At 38.7% G+C, this 25,153-nt stretch overlaps 1 protein-coding gene across 5 annotated transcripts in view; it reads right to left on the minus strand.

Annotated features, from left to right (window-relative positions):
* Positions 1 to 11,720: 11,720 nt before the first annotated feature.
* Positions 11,721 to 25,153, minus strand: part of RAD21 (RAD21 cohesin complex component) — a 28,989-nt gene continuing 15,556 nt past the window's right edge. For 4 of the 5 annotated variants that reach the window (XM_009455794.4, XM_009455795.5, XM_009455796.5 and 1 more), the window contains exons 5-14: positions 24,150 to 24,256; positions 23,066 to 23,272; positions 22,456 to 22,581; positions 21,984 to 22,106; positions 20,066 to 20,289; positions 18,361 to 18,520; positions 17,760 to 17,908; positions 16,429 to 16,578; positions 14,738 to 14,821; positions 11,721 to 13,479 (exon numbers count right to left, since the gene is read on the minus strand). In XM_009455794.4, coding sequence (XP_009454069.1) covers positions 13,288 to 13,479; positions 14,738 to 14,821; positions 16,429 to 16,578; positions 17,760 to 17,908; positions 18,361 to 18,520; positions 20,066 to 20,289; positions 21,984 to 22,106; positions 22,456 to 22,581; positions 23,066 to 23,272; positions 24,150 to 24,256 — 1,522 coding nt within the window. In that variant the 3' untranslated portion in view covers positions 11,721 to 13,287. 5 annotated transcript variants of the gene reach the window in all.

Consider the following 25,153-nt stretch of genomic DNA (forward strand, 5'->3'; position numbering starts at 1 on the left):
CCTGTCTGTTTCCTTATCCCAATGGTCCATTCATTTCCTTCAGGCTGCTTTTCCTTGCTCTTCCATGCCCCCTTCATGACAGCACTTTCTCTAGTGAAGTTTTAAAGCATTCAGGAGCTGACGGCTGAAGACGGTGATTGGGTTGGAGTGAGAGGATGAGCTGATTTAATAGCTATTACAGGGTTTCAAATCAGTCAGGGCTCTTGGCTGCACGTGATGAAAACTCAGCTCAAGCTGGCTTAGGGAGAAGGGAGTGTGTTGGGTCACTCATCAGAAAAGGGTATTTTGGTAAAGCAGAATGGAAGGAATTACTGTAGGAACCAGGACCTCTTAAACCAGAACCAGAATTCAATGCCCCTGGGTCACTGCCTCCAATTTCTCCTCCCTGTTTTGCTGATTTGTTCCACTCTGCAGACAGGATTTCTCTATATGCTGGGAAATATGGCTGCTGACTTTTAGCTCCAGATTCATACCCTCCAGCAGACAGAGGGTTCCCTCTACCCCACCCCAACCTATCACTCCCAGGGAAAGCATGTGATTGGTTCTGCCTGGTCATGTGTTCTCTTCCTCGACCAGCCTCTGAGGCTTAGCCAGACCCGAGTCAGGAGGTGGGATGGAAAGGACTAGGATAAAGCACCGTGACTGACAACCTCACTAGAATCACTGTATGGAGACAAGTGTTTCTTCAAAGGAAAGGATGCTAGGGAGACAAAAAACAATGCATAAACCCTGCAGAATTAAAACAATGCATTTTCAAATAATTTGTTTTCCTGCAACAGTGTACAGGGAAGAAGTATTTTTTTTTCTGGTGTTACCCTGAATTATTCAAATTTTAAAAATTGCTTTCAGGAGAATTATAGTACAGAGGGCTCCCAAATAGTTTAAAACAACAACAACAACAACAACAACAACAACAACATCATGTTAGATTATTTTTTCAAATGTCCACAATAATAATCCCCTTCCCCGAATCCACACTGCTTGAGTACCACCCTCTCATACTGAGTCTGGGCTTAGAAATTTGATTTGTGGTCAGGTACGGTGGCCCACACATGTAATCCCAGCACTTTAGGAGGCTCAGGTGGGCAGATCACTTGAGGTCAGGAGTTTGAGACCAGCCTGGCCAACATGGCTCTACTAAAGATATAAAAATTAGCAGGGCGTGGTGGTACGCGCCTGTAATCCCAGCTACTCAGGAGGCTGAGGCAGGAGAATCACCTGAACCTGGGAGGTGGAGGTTGCAGCGAGCCAAGATCGTGCCACTGCCCTCCAGCCTGGGCAACAGAGCGAGACTCCATCTCAAAAAAAAAAATTGATTTGCTTTGGCTATTTAGGCTATTTAGACAATAACAAACATGATAAAAAGCTGAGCTTTGAACCACGTTTGTGCATTGGGGCTTGTTCTCACTTGCTGCTCTTGAAAACCCTCTTAAGCCTGGGTTAGCCTGCCAGATTGTATGTGGCACATTGTCTAGTTATGTCCATCGTCCTTGAACACAGCCACCGAATACCAGACACGTGAGGGAGACTATGGACCACCAGCTGACCACAAATACAAGAGTGAGTGCCTGAATGTTTCCTTAAAGCACGTAGCAAGTTGTCTGCTAAATTTAAGGAGGCCGAGGGAGGGAGTGTGAGCAGATTTGGGGAGAGTCTTTTAAATTAATCATTAAAAGTACAGGCACTGGTGAAGGAATTGACCAGTAGTATCAATTAGTGCTGAAGGTAGAAACCAATCTATAATTGGTTAGCATAATCCTGTGTGTGTGAGACAATGAGAGGGTTTCCCCCATCATCATTGATCATGAAGTTTTACCCCACATCTTAGGAAAGCATACAGGGATAGAAAAGGACAATCAGACTACAGGATCCCCTGCTGGTTGAAATTTGTACAAGCATCTATTTGATGCCAAAGATAAAATGATGCTACACAAGAGTGCTTGCTCACCTACCTAAACACCCATTGCCATCTTTGCCAGATGTTGTGGTAAGGAAGAACTTAATTCAGCTGAATAGAACGTAGGAGAAAAATGTGAGAATGAACTCCCCATAAAGGGGCAGTGCTCTCAAGAACTTGGGAACAGGGGACTTCAAATGGAGCTGTTCTTTGAGAGTTAAATTAACAATCAGCACATAATGGACACAATGTAACTCTACAGAAGATGGAGAATGGTTCCTTAACCAAAGTAAGCTTCAACTATCACCAGGTTGATGATAACAATATGTTTGAAGAAAACAAATAGATCAATTTTTCAGGGGAATTACTTCATTCCTGAAAGATAACATTGGCAGTGGAAAATCAGTGGCCAAACAGACTGGAATACTTTGGTCACTATGACAGGTACATCTGCATTCTAAAATGATGCCATTAAAATATTTAGCTCATCAGATACTGTCCCTGTTCAAATCCATGCTCACCAGGCAATATTCTACACATAGTTTGCTGTATGTGTAAGCTGTAGAATAATTATTTATCTAAAACAGGTATCAAAAATCTTCTATGCTTTAGGGATTTTTGTTTAGGTCTTGAAGATACAGGGGTGAATTAATAAAACAAAATCCCCAGCCCTCATGAAGTTTACATTTATCATTTATTCTAACGGAGATCCATGCATGTACGGGCACGCACACACACAGGCACACACACGCACACACACACACGCACGCACACACACTACATAGTACTTTAATTGTGGGCCATGGAGAAAACTAAAGCAGAGGAGAGGTATTGGAATTGCTAGGGGTGTTTCCATTTTTGTTATATTGGTCAGGCAAACCCTCTTTGAGAAGATCGATTTAAACAAAGACTTGAAGAAGGCGAGGAAATGAGCCATGTAGCCATCTGAGGGAAGACCGTTCTGGGCAAAGGAAGTAGCCAGTAGAAATAATGTTGAAGTGGGATGGGTTTGGCTTGTTCTAGACATAACAAGGAGGCTTGTTCTAGACATAACAAGGAGTGGAGTGAGCAGGGGGGAAAGTGGTAGAAAATGCGATCAGAGAGATAATGGCATGGGGCAGGGGGAAAAGGAATTACTATAGGAACCAGGACCTATAGAAGTTGCATGGGACCTTATTGTCCATTGTAATGACTGCCGTTTACTCCAAGAGAGATGGGAAGCCATCGGGAGGTTTTGAACAGAGGGATGATGTGATCTGACAAACATAATCACTCTGACTTCTGTGTTGGGAAGAGTTTGAGGGAGGGGAGTATGCTAGTGGAAAGGAACCCCAGTTGGGAGGCTGCTGCAATGATCTAGGGAAAGAGAGGATGGTGATTTGAACTTGGATAGTAGCAATAAAGGTGGTAAAAAGTGGTTAAGTTCTAGCTATTTTTTGAAGCTAGAGCAGTGGGATTTGTCGGAGGGCATGAAGTGGTGCGTGTGAGAGAAACTGATGAGTCAAGGGCTATTCCAAGGTTGTGGGTCTGAGCAACTGATAGGACAGTTCGACTAATTATGATGGTGAAGGAGCAGAAGAGCTCATTTGTGGGTGAAGATGAGGAGGTCAGCTCTGGAGATGGTAAATTTGAGATGTCTGTTAGATATCCCAGGGAAGATATCAATCAGTCAGCCAAGAGTTCAAGAGAAAAGTCACAGCTGGAAGGAAACATCAAGTTAAAAGTCATCAGCACGTAGATGGTATTTAAAGTACTAAGAGTGGAAGAAATTACTATGGGAATGTAAAGACGGAAAAGAGAAGTGATGGACTAAGCCTTGGGGTATTTCAGTATTAAGAACTGGGAGATGAAGAGGAATCAACAAAGGAATTTAAGAAGGAATTTAAGAATAAGCTTCCAGTGAAGCGGGAAAAACAAACATCAAAGAGATTAAGAGTGAGATATTGCAGAAGCCAGGTCAAGAATTAGTCTCGGGGATGAACTAGTGATCAATTGCATTAACTGTGAGAATGTGCTGATTAGTCAGGCCAACAAAATCATTGTGAGCCATGTGACAACTATATTTCTTATTGTAAATTAATAACTTGAATTTATTCATTTATGTTTTAGAGACAGAGTCTTGCTCTGTCTTCCAGGCTGGAGTGCATTGGCATCATTATGGCTCACTGCAGCCTTAAACTCCCTGGCTCAAGCAATTCTCCTACCTCAGCCTTCCAAGTAGCTGGGACACAGGCGTGTGCCACCTAGCCTGGCCTTTTTTTTTTTTTTTTTTTTTTTGTTAGAGAAGGGATCCCACTATGTTTCCCGGGCTGGTCTTGAACTTCTGGGCTCAAGTGACCCTCCCACCTCAGCCTCCCAAAGTGCTGTGATTTACAGGTATGAGCCGTCGTGCCCACCCTCAACATGTCTTAAATACTGTCAAGGATCAAAAGATAAACTAAAATGTGTCCCAGGCCACTAGACTTAGTGTTCTGCATTTTGGGACGGACAAAGATTGAGAGCAAACAGAATCTCAAGCCGTTTCTCCCCTTCCTGGCTACTCACCTAGAAGCCCAGGTAACAGACAGCCTTTCTCTAGCTTCCAGAAAGGCCCTATTTTTCTGCACTCTATGGAGGGAAACAGCTCAGCAAGCTTGTCCACCCCCTGAACCATCACCCATACTGTCCCTTTAAACCAGAACTCTGCTTGCCACTCTCCTTTCCTAACTCTTGGGCATCCTTCAAGGCTCAGTATTTGTCACTTCGTCCAGAAATGTTTCCTGACTCCCCAATCCGAGTCCCTAATATCTGCTGCATAGCCCAATCCGGCATCTATAAAATTGTTTCAATTGCATTCTTATTCGTCTGTGTCTCCTAAGATACTGTGATAGGGCAGGAATGGTGTCTTGGATATCACTGATCTCCAGTCGGTGAGCCACCATGCCCAGTCAATAAATTGGATTTCTGATTTAAGTCTCCTATGATCTGGATACTCCAAGGTGGAGCATTCAGAGCAAAGAATCTGCTTGGAGTTTCCTTAGCCAACTGGGTAAGCCCCAGGCTGGTGCAGTGGCTCACGCCTGTAATTTCAGCACTTTGGGCCACTGAGATGGGAGATTTGCTTGAGCCCAGGAGGTTGAGGCTACAGTGAGCCGTGATTGCACCACTGTGCTATAGCCTGGATGACAGAGCGAGACCCTGTCTGAAGAAAAAAAAAAAAAAAAAAAAAGCAAATTGGGCAAACCTTAGGGTCTGAACCATGGTAAATTTCTGTTACTTTGTGAGGCTGTTTGGCGACCACTGTGCTTGTAAAATAGCTTTAGTGACAGTTAAGCTTTGTCACAAGCAGGGTCTACTTTGAAATTCAGTCCGCACATCTGCCTCTAACCAGCCTTCCCTGTCAGAGCTCATAGATTAGCTGCCATGAAGAGGCATCCCAAATGTGTTGGGTCTTTCATGGATAGGTTCCGAAGTCATTCCTACACACCAGAGTGGATGGTGCAACGGAAGCTCTGGCCCTTATCACAGATTCAGATATGTGTAGTAGAAAAAAAGACTTGTCTGGGAACCAGGAAATTGCGGTTCTAGTTCCAGCGTAATCACTTAACTCAATCTATAGTTACTAAACTTCTTGAGGCCTCAGTGTATTACCTGGATACACTAGGTTATGTAGCAATAATAAATTAACACTGACCTCTCAGTGGCTTCACACAACAAAGGCTTATCTATTGGTCCTCATGTGTATGTATTCCAGGTCTGCGAAAAGGCTCTGTTCCCTCCGGTCACTCAGGGACCCAGCCTGATGGAGGTTCCATCACCTAGTAGTTTCTGTGGCATTTCTACCCTCCTTAACCACCAGGGGTCCAGGAAAGAGAGAGATGGAGGAGACGTGCACATGGGCTTTCACTGCCTTAATTCAGAGCTGTGCTTCACTTCTTCTCAGAGCCCATTGGCCAGAACTTGTCATGTGACCTCGCCTAACTTTAACTGAGCTGCGAAATATAGAGGAACAAATGGAATCTTCAACGACAATTATAGTCTAGGCCATATTGAGTTTCCACATCTGTTGATAAAGTTATGATTATAATAATATGATTTACCTCATAGAGATGTTGGGAAGATGAATGCATGTGACATGATTAACATAGTGCTGGCTCATAGAAAGTATTTCACAAATTCTAGCCATAATAAGTATATTATTAGTATTATTATTAAGTGGGAAATAAGTTGTAGCATTATTATCACTATGTAATTCTTCTAAGAGCAAAAGTGACTGTGCCTAAGCTCTTAACCATTTGTGCCTAAGCTCTTAACCTGTTGGGCCATCCTGAAGGCATTCTGCTGTACACTCTGCTCAAGGAAGAAGAAAAGCTTGTTCCAGGAAAGCTTGTTGTTGAACTGTATGCCCTTCCCCCCTCTACCTTTGGTCCTACCCCTTCTGCCAATCCTGGCCATGACTGCCCCTGTCAGCAACCCAGGGAAGGGTCTGAGGACATTGGAAGCTTCCAGCTCTTTCTTCTCCTACATGATTTTCCAGGGCTCAGTGTTCCCCTGATGCTTCCAGGCTGTCAGTGTGAGACACCCCTGTGGCCTCCAGAGTCATGATGGGCCCACTCAGGTTTCCTGGCAGTAAGGCTCATATGCAAACAGAACTGGAACCAGAAGGAATTATAAAAATGATCCCACTCCTCAAGCACACTCTGGTCTGGAAATGTTTTTCAGCTTTCTATTCTGTTTGGTTTGTGGAGGTTAAAAAAAAAAAAGAGAGAGAACGAAAACAAACCTACAGGATCTGATTAAAAGCCAAAAAGGCTGTTGTAGGAGAGGCCACACTTCTTGTAAACATACAAATGCACAGCAGACTATCTGAAGTCAAGGTGGTCTTTGAGCCTAATAATTAGTAGCAAATTTAGCCAAGCTGCTTAGCCTAAGAGTGATTTCTGTCCTCTGACTGCTACCTTGGCTTTGCTTCCTTATATTTGGTCTTCCAAATCAGTGCCATTCCTTTCTACCTCCATGCCTTTGCCTGTGCTATTATTCTTTCTTCCTGGAACACCCTTTCTTCCTGTCCCTTGCACGCCACCTGTTGAATAAATCCCACTAATTCTTCAAGGTGTAGTTTAAATGCCACTCACTGTTTCCTTCTAATCTTTCAAGGTATAATCACAAGGATTATGTCTTTGTATGCTATTAGCACCTAGCATGGTGTCTGGTGTTCAATAAATGTTGAGTTGAAATCCCCCTTTTCTTCATTAATTTTATCCCTTAGTGTTATGTTTATGGAGACTATCAATGGGGACAAAGTTTCAAGAAATTTGGGGAAAGCTGCTTCTGCCCCAGAGTCCCTTCAAGAAAAGCCTTAAGTGCTGAAATTCCCTGAGAAGTCTAAGCTTGTAACACTTGCAGTGGTTCCCACAAGAAATCAACCCGAACTATCTTGTACCCTCTTACCTTGCTGAAATTGATTTTCAAATGAAGGCATAATGTTAGCTTCATCTCATATGAGGACTCTTCTTCCCAAGGAAGCTACCTTGTTATTATAGCAACTACTTTTATGGAGCTTTCCAGATTGCAAAGTATATGTGCATACATTATCTTGTTTAGCACTCATTGTGATCATGGGGCTTGGTAGAGCAGAGGATGACATTTCATACACAACTCCTATAATCAAGGGAATCTGGCAGTCTCTGTTATTTCAGCAGAGTCAATCTAAACAAATTTTGGATGGCTTGGGGGAAAGAAATTCAGAATTTACCAGCTGCTATAACCTTCCAAACAGCATGAAGAAAATGACACTGTTGTTTTCTGGAAAGCAAGGTTTCACACCCAAGAATTATTGTAGGGATTTGGAATCCCAAATCAAGTATTCTCCTGTATTTTACCACATATTTAAACTCTGAGGTGCTCGCTTCCAAACTGGTCAATGTAGCAACTGAATCCGGGGCCATTAGCCTTTTGTTCTGATCCAGCCACGTCTGCTAGCGGAGCTCTGAACCAATTTCAAAAGGACATACCCATAAGAGCCTTTTGATAGGTGAGGTAGGGGATAGCTTGGTGGCCCTGGAAGAAATGGGTAACTAATGTTCCAAGAGCAAATCTTTGACTGGTGGGAGATGGAAGGCGGTAGATAAATTATTCTCCCTTCTCTGTTTGTTTGTTTGTTTTTGTTTTGTTTTGTTTTTTGTTTTTTTGCAGGGGGTTTGAGGGGAAGGAGTCTAGCTCTGTCACCCCGGCTGGAGTGCAGTGGTACGATTTCGGCTGACTGCAACCTCCGCCTCCCGGGTTCAAGCGGTTCCCCTGCCTCGGCCTCCCAAGTAGCTGGGATTACAAGCACGTGCCACCATGCCCAGCTAATTTTTTTGTATTTTTAGTAGAGATGGGGTTTCAGTATGTTGTCCAGGCTGATCTCAAACTCCTGACCTCAGGCAACCCGCCAGCCTTGGTCTCCCAAAGTGCTGGGATTACAGGCGTGAGACACTGTGCCCGGCCCCTTTGTTTTCTAAGCAAAATAACACACACTTACCAAAGCTTACAGGAACTGTATGTTTAGAAACTCTAAGAATTCATATTCTATTCTCAAAACGAATTTTCACAGAAATTGGCTTCATAGGAGTTATTTTCATCCTTTACGATGGTCATGCTGAAGCCAGTAAGACTGACTGCGCCCTAACTCAGAGTCACACACTGGATTAGGTAGTTCTGGAATTATAGACAAGTCTTCCAAAAATCCATAGTCAGCTAGTCAAGAGAAGTAGACAGGTAAAGTATGATATATTGTGAAAAGTTTTATCAGAGTTATGAATAAAATATCATGGAAATAGAGAAGATGGGGGAATAGTTTCTCTAGGGGAATTGAAGGAAGGTTTACTTCTTTGGAGATGTCCTTTCTTGAACTTACCAAAAACTTACCAAAACTTACAGCAACTCTGTGTTTTGTTCACATCAGTACACTTAGTTGTAGTATCATTCCTTGCTCAGAGCAAAGCATTCAGTAAGTATTTTGGCCTGAAAAACAGCTAATACCTAGCGGCGACCACTGGCCAGGCACTATGTGCTTTCCTTGCATTATGTTATTCAATCCTCACAGGAGCCTTACGAGCTTCCTCAGGAGAGAACCAAGAGTTAAAGACGTTAAGATGGTCACCACAGTTCCTAGTTAGAGGCAGACCTAATCCTGAACTCACCTCTCTTGGATTCCAACCCATGTTCTCAACCACTGGACCAAACTCACTCCATCAATTAGGGAAGCTGTGTTGCTGTTTTGATGATCGTTGCTGGTATGATTACTGGCCACCCATTGGTGCCCTTAACTCATTTTCATAGCAAATAGGAGACTGTCACACCTGGGGTAATTAGAACAGGACCTGAGAACCCCTTTGGCCAGATGCCTTCTAGAAATAACAGTGTACCAGTTTGCTCAAGTTGGAGAGCTTCATTTTCTTGAATTGTATGAGAATTCCCTGGCTAAATGTCAAGCCTACAGGTTTACAATCTTCCATCTGACTCTTGAGCTAACTAACATCTGAGAATCCCTGCATTGTTTGGCTTTGGAAGATATGAGGAAATTAGACTTTTGTCTTTAGGTTTACATTTTTCGAGTCCTGCTTTTCAGAAGACATTTCCACTAGGTTGGGAATGTTATACAACAGCTGTCACACAAAGTTAGCAGGGCACACATGAAGCATAAAGTCAGGTGAGGATACTGCCCGCGGCATGGAACATCAAATAGGGCCTTAAAAAAATTGGACAGCATTCTTTAAGAGGAATCAGCCAGCCTGTGGCCTTTGAAGCAGTGACAGGAAAGAGCCCAGAAAGCCTTGCTTCTTTAAGTGGCACAACTTGCTTTCCTTGTGGTCCTCAAAGTCAGCTCAACAGAAGCCACAAACCTGAGGTTTATGAGCTGGATCTGTCTGCCAAGGTATGGGTGGCCTGTATGGTATTGAAACAGTTTTGAATCATTTATCACATTTTAAAATCAGGAGTGAGAAGAATCTGGACCTGTGGCCTTTCCTGAGGCAATGAGGCAATATTCTGTCTCCTTTTCTGAACCAGCAGTTAGTGACATTTGAGCAGACACTGTGCTCAGCTCAAAGGGAGCCCCTGCCGTTTCATCCAGTTCAGTACTGTTCCTCCTCACCCTCCACTGCTAGTCACCTGGCTGCTTCACTCATTTCCATGACCTGCCTGGCCACTAAGCGTTTGCACACATGACCTAGAGCACAGCTGGGAAGACAGCTGGGGGAATACAGAAAGCAGGGCAGATGGCTGCTAGGGCATGGTCTTGAAATAAAAACCTTCCTGTCCTACCTGTTTAAAAGTCCCTCTGCTGACTTGCCAGTTGACTGTAATGTATTTAGAGGTAACAGTCTAAATTTTGAGTAACTGGAGCTGTTGAAGTAATCTCTGCAAGTCTTCAATAGTGTGAGCAAAGGAATGGTTATTTGAAATATAGAACACTGAAGCACCAGGTCGAGAGGACGTCGAAGGTGAAGGAGCCACTCACCAAAGATGAAGCATTAGGAAAGTCTAAAGTAGTAAAGTAGAATTAATTCAGCTTTAGAGAAATTAAGTTAAAGTGTATGTGGTTCCTCCAAGTAGAGATGTCCACCTCACGACTTACTTTAGAATTAGAATCCAAGTTTAAAACCTTGCCCAAGTGCGTGCACCTAAGCGGCCTGAATGAAAGCCAATGTTATCTTCATCATACAAATGTTAGCTGCTTTTCAAACTGCTTTTAATTAGCTCATAGGGTTTTCACAACTCTTGGAAATCGGTGGGACTCGACTTTCACTTTTAGACCCAGATACAGAATGACACTTATGAAGTTTCAGGTTCTATAATCAAATTAAGATTACAGCCTGGGGCCTAGGCCTCTGGCCCATTGCTCTTCCCACTGTACCACTCTGGTAACTCCAGGTTTCAGGACAGTCAAGAGACTGGATTCTACTGTCTACACTTAGGCCTTTGAATTCAAACACGCATGGTTCTGCTCTAGCTAAACATCATTTCACTTCACTCACTATGCCGAGCCATCTTTTCAATTTTAGCAAAAGCTTTTTATCATCTGAGAATCTTTTATTTCTGAACTTCCCCCAGGTACTGTGGCATGCTGTATTCTAGGCTCTCAGCACTTTCACATTAATCATAATTCTTTACTAGAGGCATCTATGGCAGTGAGCCCCAATTTCAAGCTGCTTTGGGTTTCAGGATAATTGGTGCTTAGTAAAATCTGATTTTTTTCTTTCAAAAACAGCAACAAATTTACACTCAAATCAGGGTTTAAACCATAAAATCTCAGGGCTTTAAATCTCACAGTGGGGGCCGGAGGGGGGGGCAGGGGCAACAGGCCTAGTCAGAGGCTAGAATGTAAAAGTGGGTACATGTCAGGTTACTGAACATCCTGGTTTTCAGTTTGGCTTCTCAGATTGACCTAGGATATTTCTAGCACCTGCCTACCCACCTAGCTTGTTTGGAGCACCAAGGATGTACACACATAGCATGTCAGTTTGTATGTACTTAGCAGTTAGAGAGCTATATTTATGCCCCAAAGCTTCCTCTGTACCAGCCATTTGTTGGTTTCATTTTTAATCTTAATACCTTCACACATAACAATTATATATTTATTAAAATTTCAGATCACCTAGTTCTGTTAACAAAGAAGGTTGGAGACAAGCTAGTCTGTGTCCCATTTTTTAGTCTACGACCTCTTTTGAAAAATTCATTTGGTTTGTATGGATAACTATTCTAGATAAGGCAAACAAATGAAGTGTTTGGCTCTATTAACTTTTTCAGCCAACTTTCCCGTGGGGACCATCACCAACTGAATAATGAATACTCAAAAAAGTACAGCTTATAACACAACTTTTATTAGAAAAGTTATACATAACATAGCATCAACTATTTTCAAGAACAATATTAAACCCGATAAGCAACAAAAACCAGACTAACAAAATGTGTAACAAGAAACTAATGACCTTTCTAAAATCAAACATTCAATTATCTACAATGTCTTTTTACAAACGGGGAAAACTCCTTGGTTTACAGGCACATCATATTGAATATAAAGCTGCAATAGCAATTTTATACAATTACCACTCTGAAGAAACTGAATCATTAAAACACTAATTACGAGTTCACAAATTTAAAACATTTCACATAATTTTAAATTATTGGGTATACACTGAAGTCTGAGTTTCAAAAGTGATTTTTTTTCCCACAAAAGTTTCAACACTTAAGCTAGAACTTTCAGTGTTAACTTTGCCCTAAAAAGTTAAGACATATTCTGATAATCATAACAGTCACATGATTTCTGATGCTATCTGGTCTGTTAATAATAAAGTCTTTATTTGGATGTATTTTTCTTCAATTAAATTACAGGAAACTGGATATAGGATTTCGTTGCAACGCTATTAAAGTTCCAAACACAGGAGTGTGCAGCACTGGAAAAGGAGATCAGTACTAAAACTTACAATAAATATCAGAGAAGCCGTTAGTTTTTACAGCATCGTCTGCTTAAAAGCTAAGTTGACCAGGTGCATAATTTCCCATCAGTCTGTCCTTGTAGTAGGCAGGGCAATTTCTGTTTTCATGATCGGAATACTCAAATATATCCAAACATCTTTTTAAAACTTTGATTTATAGCTCCTAGAAAGTTATGTTTTTTAATAGTCACTCTACTCTAATCAGGCCTAGCTTTGCTCATTTTGGAGCCTCACTAAAATAACAGATTTCAGGATAGCCAAGTTCATCAGAAACACTCAAATGGAATGATTTACAAAATAGAACACTTTAAACCAGGTCAGTCCTATCTTTTTGTAGCTGAAGGTTATCAGTCATAACACAATTTCGCGTACACCTCTGCTCATTATGGAATTACACTTAAAACGAATCTCAAGAGGGTGACCATTGTTGTTTCAGATACCATCCCTAAGGAGAGTGGTTAACAGGAAGATTGCCAGTGTTACTGATGGAAAGAAGTGTTTTTTTTTTTTTTTTCTTGTCAAAGACTTACACCATAGTTTTAAATTAAACTGTCAGGCATTTTCTCAGACAGGTTTTCCTTTTCAATGCAGTAATGAAGAACTAAGATAAAAATCATGACTTTTGACTGCCACTCAACATTATTACATGCACCAATATTGCACACATCTGTTCTGAACTGTTAAAATCATCTTCTGAGTCCTTGGGGTGCTGTTTTCTCCATCAGAACACAAACACAACCCATCTAATCAGTTTCCCTCAAAGATGAAATTGACAAATTTAATGTACTGGAAAAAAATGAAGAAGGAAAAAGGCAAAGACTTTGTACAGACAAAAATCTAAGTTTTCTCAAAGGGTTCTGTGTCCCCTACACATGGGGGCAATTTGTAAGCACTAGTGAATCAAACACTAGCTATAATGCTTCTAGCTCCTCATATAATATGGAACCTTGGTCCAGGTGTTGCGATGATGTCACTGTACGGTTCTTCCTGTGTCAGCTCAATAGCTTGCTGCTTTTTAAGAACCAAGAAGCTGTAGAACTTTGCGGCAGCTTGTTTTCTGTTCGTATTTCGACATAACTCAAGCAAACTGATAGATTCAGCTCCAGTTTTAGCAAGAGCACGCTGAAATAAAACCAAAAAAGGGTAACTTAATCTGTATAATAAAGTAGTAATTCAGTGAGGATGCTGATACAGTTTGAATATTTGTCCCCTCCAAATCTCATGCTGAAACTAATTTCCCAGTATTAGAGATGGAGCCTAGTGAGGTGTTTGTGTCACGGGGTGGGGATGGGGGTGGTGGTGGATCCCTTATGAATCGCTCCCTGTGGCAATCAGTGAATTCTTGCTCATTAGTTAACACGAGAGCTGCTTGTTTAAAAGAGCCTAGCCATCTCTCTCATGCCCTCTCTTGCCATGTGACACACCTGCTCCCCCTTCGCCTTCCACCATGACTATAAGCTTTCCCAGGCCTCACCAGAAGCAGATGCTGGTGCTTTGCTTCTTGTATAGTCTGCAGAACTGTGAGCCAAATAAACTTCTTTATAAATTACCCAGACTCAGGTATTCCTTTAGAGCAACACAAAACAGACTAACACAGATGCTAATTTTGGTTACTGGAAAAAACAAACTATATATTCTGCTTAGGACAAAGATTGCACTTTTTTAAATAGTATGTGATTCTCATGTTAATCAAGAGGGTAAAAGGCCAAAGTATGTTATGGTACATCTAAAATCCAAATAAGAAAGTCCAAGAAACCAGCAAAATTGTTCTGACATGTATTATTAAAATAACCAATTTCTTTAGACAGCTAATGTAATATAGTAGTAAAATCTAGCACTTATAGTTTTTAAAGTAAAAAATAAATAAATAAATGTCAACTGTCCTATTTTAAGAAACCTTGAGCAACTTGCTTGGCATTTTGCAGACATTCAAGATATCCTGTCTATGTCTAGGACATTAAAACACAAGGAAAAGTAACGTCTGATGCTACACAATGACCCAATAAATTTAATGATTCAGCACATTAAATTTACTCAACAAAAAACAAGAAGGTGCAGGCATACAAAGGAGTTGTGTGGTATGTCACCATGGTTCTGCTTTTCAGGAAAACCACAAGCATTCTCCTGCATGCTTTTCCGGCTTACTCTTGGCCTAACAGTTTGTGTATTTAATTAAAACTTAAACTATAACAAAAAAAAAAAAAAAAAAGAAAAGAAAACTCTCCCTCCAGAAAAAAAAAAAAAAGAAAAAAAAATGTAGTTTTGGAAAAAGTTTGACAAAGGTATGCTTTCCGTTTCCAGCATCTAACTTTTTTTTTTCAGGGAACAATGCCAAAAGCCTCTGATGAAGCATTTTCCTCTAAGACAACAGTGGCAATACCTGAAGACCATGAAGCATCTGCTGAGTCCTTTTGTTCCACCTTCTTTCTTCCTGATCTTGATCGCCCCCTGATGCATCTTCATCCTGAATAAAAATGACCCCCAAAAAGCTGACAAAACAAGTCCAATGAAAAATGAAGTATTTCTACATCTCCTAAAAGCTCCTAAATTACCTTGAGATTGTATATTTTGAACTAATAGAAAACTGTACTTAATGCTGCTGAGCAATCACTTAGCATCTAGAGTGCAAACTGAAGAGTTTGTTTTTCTTAAATTACAAGGCAAAGTCCTCTATATGCAAGCAAACATTTGGCTGAAAGTATGCTTCTATATTGCGCTATAAGGATGCTATCTACACACACTATGTGGTCTGTGGACTGCTGCTGATCATAGAGCTTTTGGTTACTGGCCCCTCTTAAAGAACTTCAGGATATAAATCAACTGTACCACTAAATATACTGTTTATTTCAACTAAATATACATACATAAATATTGCAACATGATTTTCTAGATGACTTATGTTCTGGCAGACTCTTAATCTCATTGTGGAGCAGTACCAAAGAGCCTGCAGACTACCTAAGTTGAGGATTTATTATTGGTTTATATGGTGTTTTAAAATGAATGGGCTATACTCCTTATTATATGTTTCACTTGAGCAACCTAGTTCTCAGCCACATGCTGCCTAAATGACTTTTTAAAGTCCAAGGTGGGTGCAAGGCAGCAGCTGTGATGTTCCCAGGCTATGGTGAAACTATATACCAGCCATAACAGAAACCACAACTATTTTAATACTCATTCACAACTAAGTCTGAGATAATGGCACATCCTCACACATAGGTAGAAGTGGCTCTGAAACTAATTTTGGCTTTAAAATAAGATATTCATATTAAAGATAAGCACTATTATTAGAATTAAGAACAGATGCTAATGAAAATTTATCCAGTCCATAACCTTTTTTGGTCTCGAAGAAATTTAAACAGCTTCAATGCTACCTAAAGGACACCTTATTTTAAATTTAAAGGTTTAAGTAACATTTCCGATAGAATATCAAACAGAAGAATAAATTCCAAGTCTTAAACAACAACCTCAATGATCCAGAAATAAGGAAGAAAAAGACGAAAAAAGACCTTCAACAGTGTAAACATGCCCCAGGAAAAAGAGATTGATTCCTAAAACACCTCTTACTTTGTAAAAAGAAAAAGTCATTTAAGCCTTCACTCAGTCTAAGTGTTTTAGCAAAGTTATGCTTTACCCTGGTCCAAGTAAAAGAAAAACAAAAACAAAACCCAGACAAGTGGAAAACATATGGTTATCTGATTTCCAGGCCACCAAAGATACAGAAAAGGTTATATCAGAAGCAGACGATAACAGCGGTAAGAATCGACCACTGACCACAAGATAGTAAAAGCAGCTACAAGCAATTTAGAAGCCAAGCAAGAAATCAGTGTAAGGACAATTCCATGTCCTTCAAAACCCCACAAGAGAGCCAATGAGTTACAGCGCAGCATAAAATTTGATGTTCCTAATGATGATCAATACCACGAAGAATACGGTAAAATTTTGCTTATATTCTAACATTTTTAAATAACTCTGATGCTCAACATCAATTAAGTTAGCCCCAATATGAAAAATAAAAGAAAGTTGGTTGGAGGTTTTTGCTAAATCTGGAATGAAAATTATTAATTAGTTTACCTCTTCCTCTTCATCATCTTCTTTTTCCTTCTCTTTCTCCTTCTCTTTTTCTGGCAGAAGTTCTAACTCTGGTATTAGCTGACAGATATTTGGAGGTTCTTCTGGGGGAAGCTCTACAGGTGGTATTTCCATCTGCTCTACCTGCTGAGGCTTAAAGCAATACAAATACGACAATTTAAGATGTATGCTTTTAAAGTAGCTTATTTTAAATATGAAAATACACAGTGGCTGAAGTTTTCTAGTCAAAAAGAAATACTGAGATTCTATCTCTATACTTCCCCACAAGGAAAAATTTATTACAGTATGTATCTTTTTTGATTTTTTTATAAAACTACACTGAAGTAGCTTACAAAAGAAACTGACTGCTTATCCTAAACCACGTTTCATTTTCATACTTACTTTTTAGGAGTCAAATGCTTTTTATCTACTAAAGCTTCTGTAAGGTTATTACATTGTAACTTATAAATCATAAGCTTTCACTCTGAGAGTCTTGAATGTCTCACGGCAGCAAATAATAGGAGTGAGGACATTGCTTTTCTGGGTCCACTTCCTATATCTTCTCTCAGGCTTTACAGAAAGAGTTAAGAACATTAAAACCAAAGTCTTTAAAAGAAACTAAAGAATTACCAGAAGGAGGGTGGTTATGAAAGTCACCTACTCATTACTGTGTTCCTATTCCTGAGCTCATACAGAAAAATGCTCTTATTGACAACTCTTACCACCAGAGGGCACAGAAAACTAGTTCTTAAAATTGGCAGAGTATTCTTGATGGAGGCTGAACAAGAAGCCTAAGGTTATCTAAAAGCCTCCTTTTGCACAAATTCATTTGTTCTATGGACTTAAGATTGGAAAGCCTTAAACCAAACCCTACTATTTCCTCCTTCATACTTGCTTAGCTTTCCTATCCTAGCTGAACTCAATGGTAGTCAAAGTTTGAATGAAGCAGACAGATACTGCTTTACATTTTCTCAGGTATTTGAAGTTTATTCTGATTACTTAATAAGATAACCTAAAACTGCCTAGTACTGAAGGTATGCAGGAATGTTTGCCAAATAATAAATCAGAACCAACTTCAGAGTCAAGGATGCTCACTCTGGAGCACTCTAAAGCAATACTATTCAAAAAGAGTCAGGAAAGACTGCACCGACTCCCAGAACATATTCTCTCACTCCGAGTGGACTGTCTATATCCTGTTGCTCTTCTTCCTCTGGACTCATTCCTTACCATTTTCTGTCAAAACCAAGATACTTCAAAAGGCCTCCCTAAATACCATTTGCTACTGACTGTATGAATACCTTCAAATGACTTAACGGATAGATTTGCTTACTTACAGGCATCACAGGCTCTGGGTCAATTTGTCCAGCTTTTCGCTTAACTCCCTGAGGTGGTGGTGGAGGCATAGCTGACTCATCTATGTTTGTTCTGCTGGCCTCCATCACTGACTCCTGGAGGCGGCTTGGCTCTTCAATAATGGGCTCATCTGCAATTGGTCATATGAAGAGAAAACATAGGTCATACAGTTTTGAACAGTATTATAGAACCATTTATTTTTTAAACTAGTACACTAAGACATACATAATGCTTTCTTTAATGAAGAAGGCCTGATAAAATTTTAGCTCCATAAAGATTTACTCAATTTTTAGCAATATACGTAAAGGGGAAAGGGGATCTTAAAAGGTCAAGTCCTACCCTCAGTACAATGTAGGACAATTCTTTAGCAGACTATCTACCCTGCCAGTTCTGAACCTTAAACCTCTGGAAAGTCAGGAAGCTTCATACTTAAATGAGGCAATCAGATCCAATGCATTTCCCTGCCCAAACATTTGAGTATATCTTTGATTCCTCATTTCTTTCACTCTGACAGTATAAAGGTAAATTTTAAGCCAAATACTCATGTGAACTTCATCAAGGAACTATTCCAACAGAACAAACCGATAACATCACGCTGCTGGTGCTGCTGTTGCTGGTCCTCTCTAGGAACCTCTGGATTTTCAAATTCTTTGAGGAATTCATCCAAATTATCTGCCTCTCCTCCTTTCCTCCTTTTTCTAAGGTCTTCTGGTACAAGCGGTGTAAGACAGCGTGTAAAGAGCTATTAAAAAAAAAAAGAAAAATTTCAATTATAAAATAAATCTAATTAAAAAGTCACCACTGATTTCTATCTTCCAAAGGTATGTTCTAATAAATATAAGTGTATAATTTAGCATGGCTTTTATCATATTCACATTTCATTCCATCTGATAACGATTTTAAATGAGTTTTCAAATTATAACTGCAGACATTTTAGATAAACTAAAAAAACTGTATCCATTATCTCACAACCTTAAGGGGTTTTCTATTTATCTGCCTGCAGTTTATTTTCATATTCATCAATTAAAACTCATCCTAACTGGTCTCACACAAAATAGCTTTAAATTGTGTTTTCTTCCCTTACATATGGTAACCTTATTAGCTGTCATTTAAACTTTTTTTTTTTTTTTTTTTTTTTTTGAGATGGAGTCTCACTCTGTCGCCCAGGCTGGAGCGCAGTGGCACAATCTCAGCTCATTGCAACCTCCGCCCCCCGGGTTCAAGTGATTCTTGTGCCTCAGCCTCCTGAATAGCTGGGATTACAGGTGTGTACCACCACACACGGCTAATTTTTATATTATTAGTACAGATGGGATTTTACCATGTTAGCCAAGCTGGTCTCAAACTCCTGACCTCAAGTGATCCACTCGCCTCAGCCTCCCAAAGTGCTGGGATTACAGGCATGAGCCTCTGCTTCTGGTCTCATTTAAACTACTTTTAATGGCTACATAATATTTCATTTTGAACCATTCCTCTACTTTTAAAATTTCAGGCTTCTCTCTTTTTAAACTGTAAACAACAATGTAATCAACATTTTCACAGAGATAGCTTTTCCACACTTTGAATTACTTCCTTAGGAAAAATTTCTAATAATGAAATTACTCAGTCAAAGAATAAATAGTTTAAGGACCTTCTTAAAAATAATTATATGATAGGGCTTACAATAAAGAGCACAACTTTGTTGCTCTGGGATACTTTAGATTTAGAATATATTACTATATTCTAAATACACGGTAAAATCAATAGGTTCTGTGCATATCTCAACTTCAGACAGAATAGTAGCCTAACAGCACTGCTTCATTCACCAGACACCTGTGAGTCTTATTTTGGAATACTGTGGAATGTGAGCAGAAAAGAGCCTATAAATGGAAAACAAACAAACAAACAAAAACAAAACAACAAAAAACCTCCTGAAGCCAGAATTCTTTACTGTGGAAAAAGGAGAACCACTCATGTTTCATTCAGAAAACATTTCAAGAATTCAGATGTAAAACACACTAAGACGATATAACTAATAATTTATTACAGAGAGAAGTATTATTAAACACGTCAGTGGCTTTTTAATGTAAGGAAAATTCATTTTACATCTTTTAGAAATGCAGGTCTCACTTATCCATATATTTCAGATGAAGTTATGCCCAGTACACTGTGATTTAAGGGAGAAAAAAGAAAATGTGCCACACAGTTGCAAAATACTTGATCAAAAATGATTCAAAGGTTTTAGAATCTTTTTTTTTTTTAGATGCTCAAAATGTATATGAAGTAAAAATTCTGCAAACTATATTACCTTCAGTAGTCTGTTATTCCACAAAGGCTGAGCAGGTAAAGAAAACAGTTTTTCTACTCCTCCTGTCTCTTTCCACATCATCAATTTCTTGGTGGGCGGTGCCAGATCCAAAGTAGTAACAATATCTGAATAATCACTAAGTTGGGCTCTAATTGTCTTGCTATCCAACTCTTTGACACTGTCAACAATTAGCTTCCTCTTCCTCTTGGCTTTTGTTTCTTTAACTGGAATGATAATAAAAAATAAGATCATTTTCCTGAGAGGCCCGCATGGAACGCACAGCTACAAGATCTGGACTGACTATATTCCCCTGCTTTTCTACACACAGACTCTAGCAGAGAAGTTAAACTTCATGAGGATAGAAGGTTTTAACTGATGTTTTCCAACCACCATTCAGAAGAGAGGCTGGAACACAACAGGCATTCAACAAAAATTTGCTGAATGAGTATGTATAGACTTTTAGCACAAAATAAGCAAAATGACACAAGGGCCAACACATTTTTGCCTATGTAGTTTTATACTGTAAACAATGAACATATCACACTCTTCAGAGTTGGGCTCATTTTCTCATTTGAAACAGGGCCCATCACTCAAACTCACAGATTGAGTTTTCTTTAATGATTGTAAATACTGTTATTTTTATTAGAAAAGTTGTAATTCACATATGGCAGTTGTGGAAGCTGCCTGATAGAATGAAACAAGCCCAAGCCCAGTCAGATAGACCTGTAACTCCATCCTAGACATTTTAAAAGTCATTTCTAATCCTTACAACTTACAAGTAGGTTGTATTGCCTCACTTTTTTAAAATGCAGAAAAGCGCATGAGGTTAAATAAAATCCTCAAGATTTCACCCTGTCAGACATACCCCAAAGGTTTTTGGTTCAACACTTAAAAAAAAAATACAAAAAGATGTTACACAGTGAGAGTCTCTCTCTAATCTCACCATCTAATACAGTATATATTTTACTTAATTGCCCATTTCCCTCATCAATGGGAAACCCAAAAGGGTAATCTTGCTCTACTTAAAGGTAAAAACTATGTTAAATTACACTGTAATCAATTTCAAGTATTCTATCCTACTGTCCTCATAAACCATCTAGAAATTGTTAGGTTTTATATCCCCATTATCTCAAATTGTCTGTCATTCAGAAGCAGCTTTCCTCAAATTAAATAATGTGTCTTGCAATGTTACTTAAAAAAACTACAAGAAAAAGATTATTCTAGAAATTTTGACATTTCCAGTTTTTAAATTTAAAAAAATTTCTTTTTTCAGAATGTGTGGAAAAAGGCAAATTCTAAGAGTAAATAAAATTTTAAAAAAAATTTCTTTTTGAAGAGACAGGTCTTACTATATTTACTGCCCAAGCTTGTCTCAAACTCCTGGCCTCAAGTGGTTTTCCTGCTTGGGCCTCCCAAAGTACTGGATTACAAGTGTGAGCCACCATACCAGCCTCTAGTTTTGTTTTTTTTTTTAAAGAATACTTTTAGTTTTTTCCAGCTCGTAGACCAACTGCACAGCATTTAGAATTGTACTTTATTAAAAAATGCTTTCCAATGTTTTCCAGTTGTTACACAAGTAAGCTGCTAACTTTCTGGGAACCCCAGAGACTAAGATATGCATTATCAGAAAGCTTGTTCTATACTTTTGTATTTCACAGCAACTTGCACAGACATTCTACAAAATACTCAAAATTATAATTGGATAGAAGAAAGACTCTATGACAGATGACTGTGACATAAAAGCAAGAAGCCTAGTTAACTAAAGCAACAGTAGCAGATCAGTAGACAGGCCAAAAAAACAGAAAAAAGCAAGAAGCCTAGTTATCTAATACGACAGTGGCAGATCAGTAGACAGGCAAAAACCAGAAATAGGACCTTATGTTGTATGCTGTATAAATCTAAAGGTTCATATGCTTACCAGTTATATCAATAGGTTCCAATGCAAATGCTTCTTCCTCATTTGGAACAAGTGTTGTTTGATCAGTCATGGTTGGCATTGGTTCAACGGGATCCACTGAATCAGGACTATCAGGCCCACCCACTGTAAAAAAAAAAAAAAAGTCACAAAAAGCCTTGGTATATAACATATATCCCACAAATGGGGAGGAGAAAAATCTCTTCATGAAATGGAAAGAAATCCTGTTATTACTAAGAAAAAATATTTTTCTAGTTAATGGGAAAGCCCCGCCAGACTTGAACCCAATTGGCCAAAAAAATGGGGAGGGGTGCAAGATTAAACATAGAATCAGAACCAGTAATCATAAGCACTGTACTTAAAGATATTTATAATTCATTAAAAACTACAACTTTTAGTTTGTCATCTTCTATGGTAAGTATCTTTCTGGATGCCATACAATCATCCCCAGAATCACTGAACACGAAATGCTTACTTGATACATTATCATCCTCATCCATATCGTCATGTGCAGGCTGCTCTGGCAACATCACCCCTGCCTCAGAGAGGGCAGGGGGATCATCAAAGATACCGCCATCATTATTACTAATAAGTTTGTCATCTGAAATAGGGAATGTAAGTTATAATTTGAAAAAGAAATGCCAAACCACAATAGCCAATCAATGGAGAAACAAAATTATGTTAAAAGGGATAAAATTTAAACATATATTCAATTTTTATCTGTTTCTCCTCCAGGTAGTTTATAAAAGTATAAAACAGTATATAAAAAAAAATTCTCATTCTTCATTTGTATTTTCTAGTTTATCTATTTAAAAAAATATTTACTTAACACAGCTATCAAACACAAACAGAACAGTTTTAAGTACTAATAAAATTTAGCATTCCGAGATAAGCATATTTAGGTTTTGTTACAACATTTTAAGAGGCTAGTTTTACCAAAATGTCCTATTGAACCAACTGATCACAATTCACTCATATATATCTAAAAGCTGTTCAAGACTCAGAATTAGCAACTGTTTCCAAAACTTTACAACTTAATAAAGAAATTCTGTTTATGCTCGAATAACCATCATTTTCTCACATACCTAATATTCCACCATCATTTCCTTCTCCAAAATTATCATCCTTATATTGATCTTCATATTCTAAATGGTTAATTTTCTCATTCAGATTGCTGGTGCTCTGTTCAGACTCTAATAGGAGGTTAGAAGTAGTAGTGCTTACTAACATGTCGTCATCCTCAAAAGCACTGCCTTCTCTCATTATCTCACGATCATCCATTCCAAAATCACCTAAACAAATTTTAATTTGTCATTAGTTTAGAAAGATTAGAAATAGCACTGTGATAAAAGAAAACAGCTAATGATTTATTATAATTATGTCACATTTGCTTACTGAAGTCTTACTTCAAATGTTAAAATATCTAGTTTAAACTTTACATCTTTAGCATCTGAATTTTTTAAAATGACTCAATTACACACAGTTACAACACTGGGGCATGACTAGCAAATTCAAACTTAGATCTAGATTTAAATGATCCTAAAATATGTTTGATAAACTCTAAATATGTATGTATGTTAAGTTACATTAACAGTCACAGCTGAAACTTTCCCGTTATAATGTGTTTCATCAAGAAAAGAATCTGGTTCTGGGCACAGTGGCATGTGCCTGTAGTCCCAGCTACTTGAGGCTGAAGTAGGAGGATCACTTGAATCCAAGAGTTCGAGGCTGTAGTGTACTATAATCCAGCCTGTGAAGAGCCACTGCACTCCAGCCTGGATAACACAGCAGAGACCCCGCCTCTTAAAAAACAATATGCCTTGCTACTAGTTTTGAATACCTGTTTTTGAATAGCAAGTATAACAGGGAAACTAACTGTTCCAAAATGGTTGGTTTAAACGTGATCACCACTTCAATGTTGGGACTCCTCGCAGAAATCAATATACAGGTTCTATGATTGCATATAGGGAGAGAAGTAGGTAAAAAATTAGCTCTAAGTATGAAAATAATGCTTAATCTACTGGTAGAAAGCCAAATTCTTTTCTTGATGAAAATGCATTACATGAAATTTTAAGTCTTTCTGTCTATAGTCTGGTTTTCTTTTGAAATTGCTATTAGCAACACAATATAACATTATAATTAATGGCTAGTAATTTGTTTCTCTTTTACCAAAATCATTTTCTTGTAAAATACTGATGTTCCCAACTTCTTCTCTCATGGTTATCTCTTCCACTCTACTCTGATTCAAGCTGAACTGCTGGGCCACATCGATGTCACTTTAAAAGAAGGTCAAATACATTTTAGTTTCAAGTCTATTTATAAGAAAAAAAAAAATCCCAATTCTCTCTATAAGAAAAATTAAAAAAAAATATATGTATAACCCACCAAGTTTTAGAAGCCTTAATATTTAATACTTTCACACATTCCAGTACAATCCAAGAATGTAAGTGATTTGGAAATTAACTTGTATTTAAATTTGAAAAGCATCAATAATCAGCAAATACAATGTAATATGCAGAAGTCACTAAATCAAGTACAGAGGAAAAAATTAGAAATCATGGGCTAGATAGGCATGGGTTTTCATTAGGACCCTGCAACTTACAGGCGGTGTAAACTCTAAAGTTCCCTGACTTCCCTGAGACTCAGTTTCTTTCTCTAATAAAGAATAATCTCTCATATAGTTTAAAAATACTAAATAAAAAATAAAAAGTGTGTAATGCTAAACACCAATCTAAACACTATCAGCCATATCTAGAACATTAATACCTCAAAACAACTGACCAAGTCTGTACAAAAAATAGATGGCAATGAAAAAAAAAATAGGAGGCGGCAAAGCTGTAACAGATTCTCAGGAGACCCATAAGCTATATCAACCAGATGCAGTTTGTAGACTTTGTTTAGCCTCAACTCAAACTGGGAAAAAAAAAAAGCCGACATGTCAACTGGGGACATTCGAATGCTGACTGGCTATCATATAGGCATACCTTGTTTTACTGCACTTTATTTTACTGAGTTTCGCAGATGCTGAGTTTTTAACAAACCAAAGGTTTGTGGTAACACTGCCTTAAGCAAGTCTGTTGGTGCCATTTTCCAACAGCACAAGCTTACTTCATGCCTCTGTGTCACATTTTGGTAATTCTCAAGCTATTTAAAAATTTTTCATTATTATATTT

This window comes from Pan troglodytes, chromosome 7, assembly GCF_028858775.2.
Source record: "Pan troglodytes isolate AG18354 chromosome 7, NHGRI_mPanTro3-v2.0_pri, whole genome shotgun sequence".
Classification (NCBI taxonomy): Eukaryota; Metazoa; Chordata; class Mammalia; order Primates; family Hominidae; genus Pan; species Pan troglodytes.